General features: G+C 36.1%; 1 protein-coding gene across 2 annotated transcripts in view; it reads right to left on the bottom strand.

Annotated features, from left to right (window-relative positions):
• Positions 1–373: 373 nt before the first annotated feature.
• LOC124233467 (splicing factor 3B subunit 1) overlaps positions 374–17,981 on the bottom strand; it is a 54,242-nt gene continuing 36,634 nt past the window's right edge. For both annotated transcript variants that reach the window (XM_046650571.1, XM_046650572.1), the window contains 19 exons: positions 14,623–14,860; positions 13,470–13,682; positions 13,091–13,212; positions 11,352–11,549; positions 11,157–11,258; positions 10,453–10,632; positions 9,609–9,695; positions 9,206–9,476; positions 8,769–8,914; positions 8,516–8,662; positions 8,236–8,361; positions 7,308–7,529; positions 6,840–7,022; positions 6,643–6,754; positions 5,042–5,162; positions 4,604–4,735; positions 3,186–3,458; positions 1,146–1,362; positions 374–861 (listed from right to left, as the gene is read on the bottom strand). In XM_046650571.1, coding sequence (XP_046506527.1) covers positions 703–861; positions 1,146–1,362; positions 3,186–3,458; positions 4,604–4,735; positions 5,042–5,162; positions 6,643–6,754; positions 6,840–7,022; positions 7,308–7,529; positions 8,236–8,361; positions 8,516–8,662; positions 8,769–8,914; positions 9,206–9,476; positions 9,609–9,695; positions 10,453–10,632; positions 11,157–11,258; positions 11,352–11,549; positions 13,091–13,212; positions 13,470–13,682; positions 14,623–14,860 — 3,249 coding nt within the window. In that variant the 3' untranslated portion in view covers positions 374–702. The remainder of the gene's footprint in view (positions 862–1,145; positions 1,363–3,185; positions 3,459–4,603; positions 4,736–5,041; positions 5,163–6,642; positions 6,755–6,839; positions 7,023–7,307; positions 7,530–8,235; positions 8,362–8,515; positions 8,663–8,768; positions 8,915–9,205; positions 9,477–9,608; positions 9,696–10,452; positions 10,633–11,156; positions 11,259–11,351; positions 11,550–13,090; positions 13,213–13,469; positions 13,683–14,622; positions 14,861–17,981) is intronic.

The raw sequence follows: 17,981 nt of genomic DNA, 5'->3' as shown, positions 1-17,981 counted from the left end.
CGTTAAGAGCTGGTGACTTGAATCACTTCCCTTAAACATGTTCATAAAGCATTTTGAGAAATCAAGAGATGAAAGGCGCTATGTAAGTGCAAAATAATATTCAAGACAGTTCAGCACAGGTGCTATATTTCCTAGGGTGATGGAATGGTTGTGCTAGTCTGAGGTGAACACTCCCACAGCTACTCTTCTCATTGTCATTATCAACAGAACAATGGAATTTTGACAAAGATGCCATCACTCTATATAATCTGTATTCTAACTACTTTCTATAAGCCAAGTGACAGAAAATGAAATTAAGCCACTTATTCTACACAAACCAATACTTTATCAAAGTTCCGCATTTTACAAGTCATGTTCAAAAAACACACACAAGTTAGCATTTTGTACACAAATGTTTATTTCTCAATTAAACATTCCCTTTAAACACAAGGAATGAATTCTAAATATTCATAAAGATGAATTAAAAATGAAATCCCTCCAGAATAGTGTGTGTAATCACTGTGTTCTTGGTCACTACTGGCATTTACTGTTTAACATCAAAAACAAAGACAGGTTATTTAAAAATCATGCTACTGAATTTCTAGCTCTTCCTCTATGACCAGTACTACACTGATCCGCAATGTTTAAAAGTTTACATCACCAAATTGAAGCAAGTTTAAGGTGTGAAACAGCTGTGCATTGAACACAAAATAAACAATAAAATTATAAGATATAGTCAAGTTCGTAACGAATATAGGTGTTCTTATCATCATTGTAGATTCTTGGGTAATGTGCTATGAGAGCATCCTGTGAACCAATGTAGATGGAGTTGTAAATTTTCCAGTACACATCTCTGACTTTCCGGGCTGGGTGAAACAAACCCTAAAATAATTAAGAGGTTATATTATTTCAGTTTCAAAAACATACATAACCTTAACACAACTAACAAACAAACCATAAAGATCTGATTCCAAACATTTCCCTTTAAGAGAAAACAACCCTGACAATTGCTTAAAACTGCAGTAGGCAAAGACAAAATCTAAGCCCCCTCTCCCTACAACTGTTTTCCCATATGGCACAATACAGCTACTATGATTAGGAATAGGGATTTAATTTATCCAAATTACTTTTTTCATTGAGTAATCTTTTGAGAATCTTTAACCTACCTGTAAACAGTACTGCAACATTCTACATGGTCCAATAGCAACTCTCAGGCCCTCCAGAGCTCCCATAACTGCCTGTATTACATGGGGAGATGTCTCAAACACATTGGGCCATACGTAGTTCAACAAGTGATTCAGCGAATCTTCACAACCAAATCCATAAACCCCAAGTGACATGTGTTGCACCACCGCACTAGCCGTCTGTCTGTGTACAAGGTCCCTGTAACGGAGGGTGGATGCTTCGTTAAGATACAGTCTTAGTTTAATAGGAAATATTTGCCTGTTCATTAGAAACTAAGTTAGAAATTCAATGCATGGAACAGATGCAGAGTCATCCTCACACCTCATGTATCTGATATAAAATGCCTTTAGAATGACTAGGATTCTACTTGAGAATTTTTGCTTTGATGACTCAAACCTCACCTTGGCTCAAAAATAAGCTGTATTTTCTAATTAACCTTTGAAAGGAATATGAGCAAGAGAGCCCTATGCAGTACTTTTAGTATGCTACTAAAAAGGGGATACATGACTCTTACATATCAATAATTAACAATATTTCATTTTAAACTCTACAAATTTTAAATCTTTGAAAGTAATTTGACACTAGTATACAACAGATAACTAAATTAAAATTAAATCCCTTCCCTTGTAAATTTTGTTTCATTGAAGAACTCAATTTGGGGAAAAAGAGAAGAACCATCAATAATTTTTTCAAACCTACAGAGATAAGAACTCTAACATCTCCCATGTTAACTGAATTTATGTTTCTTACAAATCACTGAGTTATTCATTTCACAATTACTCAAATGAGTATGAATATAAGATAATGGGTTTGTGATGGGTATAAAAATGATTTTATGCTCTTTGCCCTCAAAGGTAGTAAGAGTACCTTAAAGGTGTAAGAAAAAAAAAAAATACTTGAACTTACTGGTATCTTCATTCCTTATTTACCATAATAATGTTTAATCTATTGGGCATCATAGTGAAGCAGTATATTCTTCATTAGTAAATTTCCCAAATAAAGTACTGTTTCTTTTCATTTGGTAATTTTTGACAGAGTTACTCCCTCAGCTTACTGGTGCACAGAACCTAAGCTTCAACTGCAGGTCACATACATCAATGACTGCACTATGATGCTGAGGCACATCTCAGTGAGGAATACGGAGCGAGTATGAGTATGATTTACTCGTACTGTACTGGGCCCCAGGTGATAGGCTTTTACAAAGCACAATTCTTACTCTGTTTCCGTATCTTGCACATATACCTTGTGATAACTTGCTGAGTCCTGTTAAGTCTCCCTTTTGAAAGGTCATTAATGAGTAATTTTAATCTGTAGATAAAAGTAACTGAATGGGGTCTAACTTGAGTATCTTTCCTGAAATCTTCCTGATATGTTTGATAAAGACATCTTCCTGATAGCTTTCCTGAAAAATAAAGAGCCAACGAAACAGTCCTTTCCCTTACTACTCGGACTCGAACTTTCTCTTACACATTCTTCAGTTACTTTTGTGTTTACTGCTATATGTCAGTCTAGATGGTTAAAGACATCAGGAAGCTGACTGTCAAATAACTCAAGCAGTACTGTATCGGCTGCCACCATCTGAAAAACAGGGCCTGCAATGGCATCGTGTGGCTCTGGCAGGCTAAGTTCAATAGTTCAAAAGCCTAACAGATATTTTTGCTTCACCTGAATGACAAAAATGTAGAAAGATCAGGACTCTTTGCTACAGCAAGAAGTTCATGCTCATCATTTCCTCTAGTTATATTTGACTTTAATTTTTAAAACAAAAGCCGATCGATTACTGTTTTTTGAAATGAATTTAGCCTAAAAGAGGGGGCACTTGGAAGAGAAAATTTAGGGAACTACTATATCATACATATGAAGATAACAATAGTCATATTTACAGTTTTATAAAAAGCCAGGCAGTATTCCCCTTCTTTACCTGCATCACAAGAAATTGGTCATACAGTAATTATTTCAGTAAGTTCTAAAAGAAAGGAAGAACTGTAACTACTTTCTTACATTTAGTGCAAGTCACTTACCTATCCATTAAAGCATCTTCAAGTAAGGGTGTTACAGCATAAATGTAGTCCTTTCCCATTTCACCAATATATTCAAACAAAAAGGAAAGTGATTTCAACACTCCATTTTGGACATTCAGTTCAGGAACTCTGTATTCATTCATTAAGGCAGGTAGTACTGTGAAGGGTGAACATGTTTCGGCGACAATAGCTATTGCTACAGTGGTACAAACTCTGTTCTGCCTTTCCTGAACTTTGAGGTTGTTTAGAAGTGTAGCCAATACATCGTGAGGGCTGAAAAAAACAAATGCGTCAGCAAACAGATTACAAGTCAAAATTTCTTTGGAAGAAAAAGAAAAAATGCAAAGGAATGAAACTTTATGGTAAGCAATCACTGGGAACTTAGTAACTTTACAATAAAATACAATACTTTCAAGTCACCAGCCATTATTGTCTCTACTTAAGAACTTTAAATTAAAACACCCATTTTAAAGAAAAAAATTCAAATGGATTCATTTTCAAATGTAATTTTCAGTCTTTAGCAAACTTCCTGAAATATAAAGAAATTGAATGTTTAGACCGAGTAACTCTTTGAGTGGTCAACACATTGCCACTAGAGCCAGGCAACCTTACAGTAGCACCCAAACTGTGGTCTCCAGGCTACAACACACAAATCTATTTTCCTCTTCTTATCTTTCCTTCCATACACCTTTACTGTATCTATGCTCCTTCTTTAAGCATTTATTTTATCACAAACTGAGAGGGACACAGGACCTAAAAAAGTTAGCACAACAGTTAACTGTGGCCAATTTCTTGACTACATCACCACTAAAATAAAGATCACTGCTACCAAAAAGGGGAGGAGGGAACTAATTAATCTGACTTTTATGTTTTATTGCTTAAAAACATTTCCTTTGTTATTAAGCCACACGTACATGTGTAATACCTCATTTTCTACAACGACTGTTTCTTCTAGTGTGGTTCTGATGGAGTGGAAGCAAATAACCACAGATTATCTAATAAAATAGCTATAATTCAGTTGTCTGTTGATTAATTTTAGAAAAATATTTTAAAAACACTTAAGGCATTAGCATGAGGCTTAAATTATGCTGTTTTAAGAACTCGCCTTAATGTTTTAAGAAATTTTCAAAAAAGGACCAACAAAACTTTGAAATTATTCTGAAAACTGTAGCTTCTCTCTCTGTTACTATCTGGTGTGATTAAATAAAATTTTACAACTTCCCATCTATTTTAATTCAATTGAAAATTAAAAAGAGAATTTCAAAAGCTGAAGGTCAGTGGTTAAACGAAGTGCTTTCTCAGCTGCATTATTCACACCATGCCTTAAAAGAGATTTCTACAGAAATAGAACCATTTTTCAACACCAGAAAGGGCTGATTATAAAGTAAAAAAATACACATATGGAAGTAAATACTCACCCGATGGCCTTTGCAATATAACCAAAAGTGTTGACTGTGGCTCTACGAATAGCTTTTTTGTGAGCCTTTAAGAGCTCTAAAAGCTCAAAGCAAATCCTCATCCATTCTCTTGCAGAGACATATTCAGCTCCCCTAATTTAAAGAAAAAAAGTTAATTTTTTTGTGACAGAAGTTTTAAAAGGTAAATTTGCAAATTCAGTTCTCAAAACATGATCCAACTCATTTTGAGCATTAAGTAAAAATACTATTACCTCTTCAGAAAGGATGATTTAGTCTTAAAATTATATTGCCACCTCCCCCATTACCACCCAAATAGAAATTTCACGGAAAATACTAATACTGGATAGCCTGACCATATATAATTAGGTTAGCAACATTAAGCAAATTTGCAATGTGAAAACCAAAACTGCTTATAAAAATGTTAGGTAATCTGCTTACCTGTCAGCAATACGTCCAACAAGATCAATACAATTCTCTTGTACTTTTTCATGCCTGTTCTTTAAGATGGGAGTGAGTCTAGGCAGCAGATCCTTAATTGGGGGCGTCATCTTATGCATACCTATTTAATAGAAGTCAACACACTATCAACATTTAAACTGCAAACTTTGTTCATTTTACCTTTTATTTAGTAATGTAATATACATGACTAGGCATAAATATAAACTTACAGCTGCCTATGGAAAAAAAAAAGCCCCAGATTCTGACCAGACTCAGAATTGCTTTTAACGTTTTATTAACAACTTCTGATTATGCACAGAAATGAAAAAAATTAGCGAAGTGATTTAAAGAATGATGGATACTCAACAACAAAAAAAGTTTTATTTGGTTCTGAAATGTATTTGTACACTGATATTTAAAATATGGGGACAGCTTATGTTCCGGCCATACACAACAATATATGCCAGAGGTAGACATGTAAATTAAAGCAAAATTTTCCAGAAAGGGCCCCCTTACCCTTTAACTGCAAAACAAACAGATCTCCAGTCTCCCTGCAATGCAGGGCATACTTGGATGGTATTTACACCTATGAAGAGAGAAAAAAGGAGGCAGCTGGCAGGGGCTCTTGCTCTAACTAGAACTGCTTGCTCTGATTCTCTCTCCATTCTTTTTCCCATGTTTCCCTGGACCAACAATATGGTTTATAACTCCCTGCAAACCAGAGCCCCACAAGTGGCCACGTAACTGATTTCCAGCAAGTAGCTATCTTCAAGTGTAGAGGACAGGGCTGAACTGGGGATTATACATAAATGCAAAGGTTCAAAGATCTCCTATACTGCATAAAAACCCCTTGCTAAAATGAGAAAAACACTGGCTATCACAGCCAGCTACGTAACCTGCTAGGTTGTTGTGCCCTCTCTAAACTCCGCAGAAGTTACTTTTGCAACAGTCACGCTCAATCAGAATAAAGGATTAAACACAAGAGACTATTTGTTCACTTCATCATAAAGCCCTTTAAGAATAAAATCTTAGCTCTCCATACCTAAAAGCATTTGAAATATACATGTTTTACTTTGAGTTAGAAAACTGAATGGACAGTTTTAAGGAACTGAATAGAAATAAAGATAAGATAATCTTGAGCAATTTACTTTTTTCTCCCTGGTTATGTTCCTGGAACTTGATTATCAAGCACAAAAACCTGCCATAATCATTTACTAGTTCAAGGTTGAGTAAATATCTACTCTTTTGTCCTGAAACTTATGAGCGGTCTTCCCCCTATCTACACAGAATATGTTTCAGGTGAGACGCTAACTTTTGTTAGGGTCCTCTATTCTATGACTTCAAAGATTTTTCAGTTGTGACTATTCCCACCTCTCTTGCAGGTCCTAAATTTGCCCTCTTTTCTCTTAAAGTAAAATATAAGTGGAATATAAGGGAGACTTTTGTGACATCCCCTGACTTAACTAAAATTTTCAAGTGCTTAAAACAAAGCATCAGAAATCACTACTCAACTCCTAAATTATGATTCTGTATTTTACCTTCAAAAACCAAAGAAAGTTAAAAGACAAAACAAATTCTTACATGACCAGCAAACTCCATACCTATTACGTTTACAATGGCCTTCAGTGCTCCAAGAATGCTGCCCAACACTTCAGGGTACTCTTCACCCAAATACTCATACAAAACAACACCCAAGTGCCCCATCAATTTTTCCTGTAATAAAACAAGTAATGTTAAAATGTTACTATTCACATTAAACCATCTGGCAAAGAAATAAGAATCTGATACAAAAGTTTACCTCTTGACAAGTCTTCATGACAACAGCAGTTCGAGAGATCAAGTCAGCTGCCTGCTGCCTAACTTTGGCTGATTTGTTATTTAATCGCCACAAAACTGTACCACAGATCTGAGGCAAGTAAGGTTTGACTCGTTTGCCAAGAGCATTGACCACTGTGCCAAAGCCGTTCAACATTACTGAGTCCTAAAAAAGAAAAACTAAGTTAAATTAAGAAACTACATTCAGTGGAAACTAGAATTCAGTTTGTGACTAAAGCTGAAATATGTTTAGTTTTTTAAACAAAACCGTATCTAAAAATTTGAGGTAGGAGAATATTTCCTCAAAGCCAAGTGAGTAAGAACATGAGCATTTAAAAAATTCTTTCAAATTAAATTGCTTTTTAGTGACAATATTTGCTTAAAAAAGTAATATGCTTTTTTACAGACATGAAAGTCAGTGGTAACTTGCCATAAGAATTAGTATCATTACCTCTGTAGTCTGTTCTTGAAAAGCATAAAGAATACCATCAATCAGTTGTTCTTCAAGTTTATGATCAATATCTGCTGCTCCCAAGTTGCCCATAATTTTCTCAATTGTCTCCATCACCATCTTTCTGTACTGTTCGGCTTCATCTTTCAAATCATCCACAATCCTGGATATAATTTCTGCTGCACCTACTTTGTTTGCCAACTCCACAGTAGTATCAACTAACTAAAGAGAGGAGGAAAAAGTATTTATTGCTCTCTCAAGAAAATAAAGAGATATTACAAAAACTGAATATTCAAAAGTACTATCCAGCTAGTAAGTAAGATGAGAAGGATTAACTCCAATTTTAAAAACCTTAAGAAAAAAGTGACTAAAAAGTTTGTTGTTTTTGTTTTTTTTTTTTTTTGGTGAAGAAGATTGGCCCTGAGCTAACATCCTTTGCCTGAGGAAGACTGTCACTGAGCTAACATCTGTGCCAGTCTTCCTCTATTTTGTATGTGGGATGCCTCCACAGCATGGCTTGAGCAGTGTGTAGGTCTGTGCCTGGGATCCAAACCTGCAAACCCTGGACTGCCAAAGCAGAGCACAGGAACTTAACCACTACACCACCAGGCCGGCTCTGAAAAAGATTTTACTGTGAGTCTAAATCAAGGTGATTAAAATCAAGATAAGACTGTACATCTGTTTCACATAGCCAGACCAAGTGTTTCATTTACTAGACAAAGACTCAACTCATAACTGGGTGTTTATCGTAGAATGCAAAGTCAAAATGGAAGTTAATTTGCTGACTAAAATCCATCTCCATTTTACAATCAAGCACATACAAACTGTGAGGTAATCAGGGCAAAAAATTATGTGTAACATGCATTCAAATAGACTAGAGAATCAGCTGAAAGAACTTCTGAAAATACTTTTTACAATAAAAGCTCACCTGTCGGTAGTTTCTTCTATCCAAAGCCATTCTATGTTGCCAGAAATGTTTAAAAAAAGGAGGAAGGATCTCTGTTTTAATGTAGTTTGCTTCTACACCATCTGTTCCACAACACTGCTTTACCACCTAAAAGATTAAGAAATTATATTAGTAAACACAGTCCAGATTTAATATACAATAGTTTCGTTTTTTAAAAAATGCTTTAAAATTCTCTTTGAACCATGAAACACACCCAATTTAGATGAACAAATCTGGAGCAACAACAATTTGAAACAATTACCTTCAGCACAATTTTCTTCATTTCTTCATCAGGAGACTGGAATTCTCGAATAAGGATTAACATCACTTCTCTAGTATAGTAGTTAGCATATTCTGCATCCATGAGAGGAATAAGATACCCAATAGCCTTTAAGAAAGCAGCCAAACCCTATTTCAAAATAAAATATGCATATCCTTAGTATATTACATTTAGGGCACCTCAACATCAGTGAGTAGACATCAAAAGAAAAATAAAATCTAATTGGTCGATCTACCTTTCCTCTGTGTTGGCGGATACCCTTCCATAGAGGTTTTAACACAGAATCAAAAGATTCGATACCATAAGGAGTTGCTGCTTCAGCCAAGGCAGCAATGGCCAAAGCACTAATGGTCCGAACTTTCTGCTGCTCATCCACAAGACCTATAAAACCAAACACAGGTTTTTTAACTAAGCAACGTTACCTAACTGCCACAACATCATTCAAATTCTAGCAATATATCTAACCATTTAGTCAAATTGCAGAATCTGTGCACATTAGACAAAATTCAACAAAAGCCCATATGAACCACAGCCTATTAGCAGATGTTACAAATCCCATCGTAAACTATACGGTGTTTATGTAGTTAAAGCCTTTCCATTTCTCTAAATCAGCAGCCAAAATTTCAAAACACCTATCTTACGAAAGATAGACAAAGTTATATTAGAACTTACCGTGTTCAATGATTTCAACTAAACTTCTGAGATGTGGCAAGATGGCACAGCCCATAAGAATAGCTATCTGCTGTACAATCTTAATACCAGTGTGTCTTGCTTGCCAGGACTTCTTGCTTTTGCACACAGCTTTTAAGAAAGGCAATAATGAAGGAATGCCCAGGGCAGAGGCTACAACAGCAAAAGCTCTAGCTGTTGTGTTACGGACATATTCGTCCATGTTATCTATATCAGGTCTCATGGTGGAGATCATAGTAGCCAGACCAGCAGCCTGAAAGGCCAACGAAAAAGGACACGGTCATGAGCTGATAACATTAACCCTCAACCACTTCCTTCTATAACCAAATAATCCCATCAACAGATATAAAATTTTCTTCTCTAGAAATACAATTAACATAAATACCTTTGCCAAATTAGAAATAATCTCTCGGCCTTCCACTCTAGCATAGTAATCTTCATCAATCAACAACGGTTCAATGACGACAAGGATCTGAAAAAGAGAAGGAGCTATGTTTTCACACAATTACTGACGCCATACTCATGTAACAGAATTAAATACATATAGGGAATATTCTTATCATAGCATATCATTTATGTAATTTAAAAACACAAGTATACAAAACCATTTTACTAGGAAATTTATAACTACAGGACTTTGTTAAGAGACAAATTAAGAATTTTAATTATGCAATTTTAAACTCCACATAAAGATGAAAATTTGGGAGAACTGTTAACCACATAAACTAACAAATATTCAGTATTTTAAAAAAGATAACTTACACATCTATCCGCATGTTACAACTGTAAGTCGTAATTACCACAAGCAAAAAAATGGTTCTTAACACTAAATGGACTAAATGGTATGCTATAGAAACATTTTCTCATCCTAATCTAGTATCAATAAAAGCAAAGGAAAAATATGAATAATACAAACCCATTATGGTAAAGACAGCAAAAAGTCACATCTATGTACACTTCTGTTTGTCTATGTGTGATGCATGCTTGTGCAAAGAAAAAGGTCTGGGAGAACTTGTAAATTTAACATGGGTTAACTCTGAGTGTTTTGCACAAGGGGGTGAAACTTCCCTTTTTATTTTGAATGTATAGCATCGGCTATTATTTTTTTAGAATTTTTAAATTTCACAAATACACAAAATAAGCTATTAAAAAAAAAACCCATGAATTCCTTTTATATTAAAACATACCAAACCATGAGAAACTCTACTTGAGGACAACAACAAACCAACCTTGTGCACATACGGTCGAACTAAGTCATCAAGTTTGTATAATATTCTATCAATAACTTTCACAAGTAAATGACGCTCTTGATCCTCAAGTGTAGGAGACATCAGTAGAGGAAGAATCTGATTAAACAAAGGACCAGCTCCAAATTCACGAGCTTTATCAGTAATCTGACGCAATGCAGCCTGGGGGGAAAAAAAAAGAGTAAAAGGTGTGTTTCTTTATAATTGAGCATTTTGAATGCACAAATTACTCCATGATTTTCTGTTACTCAATATTTTAGTGTAAACTTCACAGACAGTAGTAGCACGAGTTTGCTCCCATCAAAATTACTCTGAAGTGTGAACTCCTATGACAGAAGTTCAATATTTTCAGTTAATTCCAAAAGAGTAATTTAGTAGAACAGGAGTCACAGGGACGTGACATAAAACACCCTCTTAACTTCCCCTACAGAATCGCCCATCTTCAAGCCACGTATGATGCTAATATACTTCCTCGCATGATTCCACTAATTGTCTTAGAGCCTTCAGCATGTTTTCATTTTTAAACATCCTTATGAGCATAATATTCTTTGATTAAAAAGCCAAATCCTTCATACTGCACATCTTTCTTTCCCTCATTCTATGCCCTTGGTAAAGGTGAAGAGGTTAATTATAAATTTCTAAACAGAATTACAAAGAACATGATGATTTAATTAACTGGTATTTACCTTTCTCATTGGAGGTGTTCCATTCTTAATTTTTAAAAGCAACTTCATTATTTTTCTCTCTTTTTGCTCTTCTGGACTAAGTGTTGATTCATCAACATCAACCTAATAGTAAAAAGAAAAAAATTTAAAGATAGCTTGAGACATTACGATTTGTAACTCCTAAATAAAAAATATTTTATTTCTATTATCACTTACCAAAAGTTTATCAAAGTACTGAATATCATCAGGCTTCAAAAATGGAAGATTTCCAGATGGCTGGTCATTAACACTTTTCATAGTTCTATCTTCAGTTTGCATGTGGAAACCAGTCATACCACCCAAAGGTGTTGGAGTTGCTGTCAGCTTTCGAGCTGGAGTTCGAATAGGAACATAACCAGCTGGAGGGGGAAGTACCTAATACAATTAAAAGACAGTTTAGGATTTTCTTGACTTTATAAGGTAAGGAATAACATAATGAATAATATTTGCACTTAAAATATTTTAGTTTACTAGCTAGGAAGCTTTTTGCTTGGAGACAAGAATTAACATCAAGCCTATTTTTCTATGTTAATTGTAAGACTAAAATATGTATGACAAATACTCATAGTCCTCAACTGCTAATTAAAATTTGAAGTATATTATGAGTGCAGAGAAATGAGGAGATACATGAAGCAGGCTAATAAAATTCTGATCATTTTCAACTATCAATTTACATAAACACGTTGGGGAGCCAACACATATTAATGGAAATAAGCTCACAAAATGCACATAAGAGGTTATATTTTAATAACAAAATGAAAAATCATTCACGTAAATTTCTGAACTATAGAAGTAAATCTTAATATTGAAGTCACTCTATAGAAATGAGTTAAGTGCATAAAAACTAAAACCAAAATATTTACAAAAGCCCTGTAAAATAGACATCATTTGATTAAAGCAAAAAAATCATTAAAGATTCACTAAGGAGGATATTTCCTTCCTATTTATATTAAGGAAATCAATGACTGCAATTGAGACACACTCAGGCAGTCAACAGTCATGCACTGCATAACAACATTTCCGTCACTGACGGAACACATATACAACAGTAGCCCCCGAAGAGGAGTACTAGATGTGTAGTATGCTATACCATCTAGGTTTGTGTAAGTATACTCAATGATGTGCACGATGAAGAAACTGCCTAATGATGCATTTCTGAGAATGAATCCCTATCATTAAGCGACGAGTAATTATGGTAGGTTGCAGAGTGTCTATACCCACAGCATCGTGTGGACGCTACAAGAAGTTATAAACAGACATTCAAGCATACTTGAAATAAATACTCTAATACAAACCTAATGGGGGAAAAATACAAACTATTAAAAAATAATAGGAATTGGCAGAAAAGGCTCTGTAAAGGCCATCAGATGACTCAGGTTCTAGGCCTGGTTAGGACACCAGCTATATGACCACAGACTACCTTTAGACCAGCAAATGGTCCCTGAGTCCCAGTTATCTAGAAAATTTTATAGTTCAAAAGAAAACTCTTCAAGCTTCTATGGTAAAGAGAGAATATTCTTTTGTGCTCATTGGCAATCCATGAACTTAAATACACAAAACTTTGTGAGGTACCAAGTAAAATAACTTAGATCTAATGTGAGCTTAACCCTGGGAGTGCTGATAAACTGAAGCAGCAAGCTACTCCATACCCCTAAGGCAGCAGTTCTCAAAATATGGTCCTAGAAGTCCTTGAGATTTCTCACCTTCTCAAAGTAATAAAAGCTTCAAGTCATTCCTTTCTTTTCATCTCTATTACTTTTTGGAACTGAAATATACTTGGAAACAGCTAAAAGAATGGAATGGTAGCAGTAAACTTGGGCAAGGCAAACGTAAACTTGACCAATTAATTTTTCAAAGAATATTTAAAATAAAATTCACACCCCAAACACTACCACATTCATATTGACTGTTATTACCTTATACCCTTCTGGGAACATAGCATCTAATTCTTCATCAGAAAGTGGGCGATTTCTCTCATCAATTTCTCTCTCCCACCGCCAAGCCTGAAGCTGTTCAGGAGTCATACTCATAATGTGGCCTACCAAAAAAGGAAATTTCTGTAACAATCTATAATGCAAGACTTTATCCTTACTGAAGTGCTTGGGATATAAGACAGTTAAGATCAACTCTAATATTTAACTGCTTTTATATCATAAACTTGAACCAAGATTTCTTTTTATATCCTGTCATTCTTGCTAAAAATAGGCATTAACAGAGCACAGAAAACCACAAAAAAAAAATTCAAAATATTTCTAGGAAAAAAATATTATTTTCAAGGAGAGAGTTTCTTTCTACCTGGAGTAGGGGTAGCCATGTTCATGGCTGGTGTGCCAATTGGTGTTTTTCCAGGGGTCAGAACAGGAGTGCTTCCACCCATCTGACTAGCTGGTGTTTCATCCCAACGTGATTTTCTTTTACTGGCTCCAGGAGTTGGTGTTTCACCAATTGAATCTCCACCTCGATCTGTTCGAGGAGTCTCAGCCCATCCACTTCCATGTCCAGGAGTATCTTTAAAGAAAAAGAGCGAATAAGTGTAAAATTTTAATGATCAGCAAAAAATTACTGTTTACTCTCAAACAGCTAACATACTCAAACTGATCAAGTTCAAAAACAGGAGATTTCTAAAATGGAGATCCATTAAAAGTTTCAGTGTTTCATTTCATATTTATCCTCCTTCACTATTTTCTGTTTGTTTTCCACTGATTACAAAAACAATACACAGTAGCCACTGAGGAAAAGGACAATAGAACAAAGCACTTTTATCGCAACCCAGAGATAGCCACTTTCTGTGTCCTGAGCCGCTTCTCATTTGCCCATAGAGATGGGATTACTCTACACACACAATTCTACACTTCTTCCTTCATCCATTACAAATTCAACACTCTCCCATGTCATTAAAAATTCTTCATGAAATTTTAATATAGGAAATGTACTATTAAATCTTAACTTGCCAAAGCCAATCTCATAAACGGTAATGAAATACAGCTTCCGACAGTTTACACAAAAAACAAGACACTGAGACAAGTTTATACATAAAGTAGAACAGAGGTTCCCAGGGACTAGGAGGAGGAGGGAATGGGGAGTTATTGTTTAATGGGTACAGAGCTTCTGTTTGGGATGATGAAAAAGTTCTAGAAATGAATAGTGGTGATGGTTAAACAATACTGTGAATGTACTTAATGGCAATGCATTGTACACTTAAAATGGTGCAAAGGGTAAATTTTATGTGTATTTTACCACAATAAAAAACAAAAGGTTATGGTCTACAAACTTGACTTTCTCCTAATGTTCTTCCTAAAATAAATCTTAAACATGTTCACAAAGTGAAAAGAAATAGGCATATGATCTACCCGTCCACCCAGAACAAGAGGGCAAGCTATCGGCCTACAAACATACTCTTCAAATCAAGGTTTCACCCAAACACACACTCAGACTCCACAAGAAGTACCTCTTTCTGTTTTGGGGGTCTCATCCCATCTGTTTTTACGAGCACTGGAAGTTGCGCCTCCATGGCCTGGCGTCGCGTGGCCTGGTGTATCACCTCGTCCAGGAGTAGCAGCTCCCGCTGGTGTGTGACTAGGTGTAGGATCCCATATTTTTGAGCCTGGGGTTGCTCCAGGAGTCTCACTTCCCTTTGCACGACCTGGTGTCTCATCCCATCTTAAGGAAGGGGTATGTCCGGGTGTCTTAACAAAGCAAAAAACAAAATTATTTCAAACACCTACACACTCACATAAAAATAACTAGAAAATTTCTGTTAAATTCTAAAAAAATAAATGTTTCAGTTCTAGTCTCTATGAATTAGAGTAGATTATCCTTCTGCTTAAAAGATACCTACTTTCTATCAAATATGTTTATGGCTAAGAACAATTCATAAAGTCTTAATTTGAAGCAGTGAAAAATCTCTAGATACAAAAAAACTCCTAAATACAAAACAATGTATTTTGGGTATGAAGCTTGGATATGCCACTAATGGCTCCATAACTTTGGGAAAAATCACTACGGCTTCTCTCTGTAATCTGTAATCAAAGAATTTCAGCTTTAATTGTATCAATGTTTAATTGTACCAACACAGGGACGTATACTGATGAGTCCTCACTAAGAAATAACTATTTTTGTGTTTTCGTTGAGTGTCTTTAATTAACATAGGTATGTTCTGGATGATCTGGGTAAATTATTTTATAACTAGATACTGCCACATGATTTCAATCCTTGATATTTTACATTTACAATATGTGTGATACTATTACTCTAACTGATGCTGGAAAAATTAGTGAAAAAAGATTAAAAGTGGATTTAAGTAATCAAAGGTTCCATTGCAGTTCAAATAGAGACAAGCAGAACATGATGTAGGGCATCAGACAGCACATGACAGCAAAAGAACCCGCACAGTGTCATATCAAAGTAGCAGGAGATTTAGTGTAAGCAAAACAAAATTTGAATTTAAATAATAGCTCATAAAAGTATGCATAAACCTATACTCATTAGTATAGATTTTGTAATATACTTTTATGTATTTGTTTTAAAGTTGGATGCTCTATCCAACACAAGAGTTTTATCTAACTTTATGCTTGCAAATGTGCATAAATACCAGAACAAATTTATGACGTGGTATTTTTTTCTTTAAAAATGTTGAGAAATTCTCAATTAGGTGGGTAAAGCACATAAATTGTTCAAAATCTCATTTCTGGCAACTGCCCCTCCTATTCAATCAGGTTAGAAATAAATTCTTCCTATTATCCATTATAATTCCCACAGTCATGATTAGGATAGAGTTGTGTTAAATGAACAGAACAAAAGAAAACATGGTTTGAATCTCTAGTTTTTATAAGACAGACATCTATCTTGCGTCTAATTATCACGAGCATACAGTTAAACAAATACCAGCAGGACAAGTTTCTCTTTCCAAGTTTTTTTTTTTGAGGAAGATTAGCCCTGAGCTCACTGCTGCCAATCCTGCTCTTTTTGCTGAGGAAGACTGGCCCTGAGCTAACATCCATGCCCATCTTCCTCTACTTTATATGTGGGATGCCTACCACAGCACAGCTTTTGCCAACTGGTGCCATGTCCACAGCCGGGATCCGAACGGGTGAACTCCGAGTCACCAAAGCGGAACATTCGCACTTAACCACTGCAGCACCGGGCCGGCCCCCCAAGTTTTTAAAACTAGTGCTGAATGTCAACCACAGAATTGAAGTTAATAATAATTCACAGTCTGCAGAACCAAATCTTCTCACAAGTCAGCAAGCAAATGGGAAGTCCTCAGGAACTATCTTAAACTAAATTATTGGGAAATTATGTATTAAAGTTTAGTATTTCCCAATTCTGGATTTGGGAAAATACTGCCATGGTCTGACAGATTGTTCCTGATTTGTAAATAAATCTGCAGTAGTCAAGCCATGCTAGAGTCAATAGTGGGAACAGTACAGAGGTCATGAAAAGTGGCTAGATTCTGAAGGTATTTAAAGGTGGGGCCAACTATGGATAGGATAGGGGGTAAGAGAACTAAGAAAGGAGTACAGGACGGCCCTGAAATGACTCCTAAGGGTTTGGTTTGAGCCGACAGACAGGGGTGTAGGGTGGAGAGGGGTGAATGAGTAGAGAAAATCAGTAATTTTATTTTAGAAATGTTGACTCTGAAACACTTACTAAACATCCAAGTAAACATGTCAGGTCCAAGGAACACAGAATTAGGGGGCAGATTTGTAAATTTGGGAGTTGTCTTACAGAGACAGTATGCAAAGACAGGAATGAGATCCTACAGAGTGAGTTTAGATAGAAAAGAGGTCCAAGGACTGAGCCCTAGAAGACCACAAAGTCAAGCAAGCTGAGGAATATCCAGCAAACACGACTGAGGAACAGCAGCCAGTGAGGGATATTAAGAGAATCAAGAGAGGGGCCGGCCAGGTGGCGCAGTGGTTAAGCGTGCACGTTCTACTTCTCAGCAGCCCGGGATTCACCGGTTCAGATCCCAGCTGCGGACATGGCACCCCTAGGCAAAAGCCATGCTGTGGTAGGCGTCCCGTGTATAAAGCAGAGGAAGATGGGCACGGATGTTAGCTTGGGGCCAGTCTTCCTCAGCAAAAAGAGGAGGATTGGCAGTAGTTAGCTCAGGGCTAATCTTCCTCAAAAAAAAAGAGAATCAAGAGAGACTGAAGCTAAGAAAGAAAAGAGTATCAAGGAATGTCAAATGCTACTGATACGCTGGGTAATACGAGGACTGAGACTTGATCTTTGGATTTAGCAACAAGCAGGTCGAGTAATCTTGACAAGAGATGTTTTGGTGGAGTAGTGCAAGCAAAAGACTAGATAAGCCAAGAGAGCAAGTACAGACAACTGATTCAAAGCATGAGTTTTTGTGGCAAAAGGAGACAGAAATGGGATGGTAGCTGAAAGGGGATGCGAAAGTCAAAGGACGGTTTCCTGCAGTTTTTTGTTTGTTTTTCTTTAAAGATGAAAATGGGGGACCAGCCTCCTGGCCTAGTGGTAAAGTTCAGTGTGCTCTGTTTCAGCAGCCTGGGTTCAGTTTCCAGGCGCTGTGGACCTACACCACTCGTTGGCGGCCATGCCGTGGCAGTGACCTACATACAAAATAGAGGAAGACTGGCAAAGACGTTAGCTCAGGGCCAATCTTCCTCAGTAAAAAAAAAAAGAAAGAAAAAGAAAAGAAAACGGGTAAAATGTTTTTATAGATGGTAATAACCTAGAGTACAGAGGAAAAACTGATGCTACATGAGTGCCCTTGACTAGTAAGAGGGCATGGGAAACAGCACAGAAGCGGAAGGGTTAGCTTTAGATGGTCAACCT

The sequence above is a fragment of the Equus quagga genome, unplaced genomic scaffold (genome assembly GCF_021613505.1).
Source record: "Equus quagga isolate Etosha38 unplaced genomic scaffold, UCLA_HA_Equagga_1.0 203_RagTag, whole genome shotgun sequence".
Taxonomy (NCBI): domain Eukaryota; kingdom Metazoa; phylum Chordata; class Mammalia; order Perissodactyla; family Equidae; genus Equus; species Equus quagga.
Note: the sequence above shows the minus strand (reverse complement) of the source record. Positions and strands in the feature narration are given on the sequence as shown.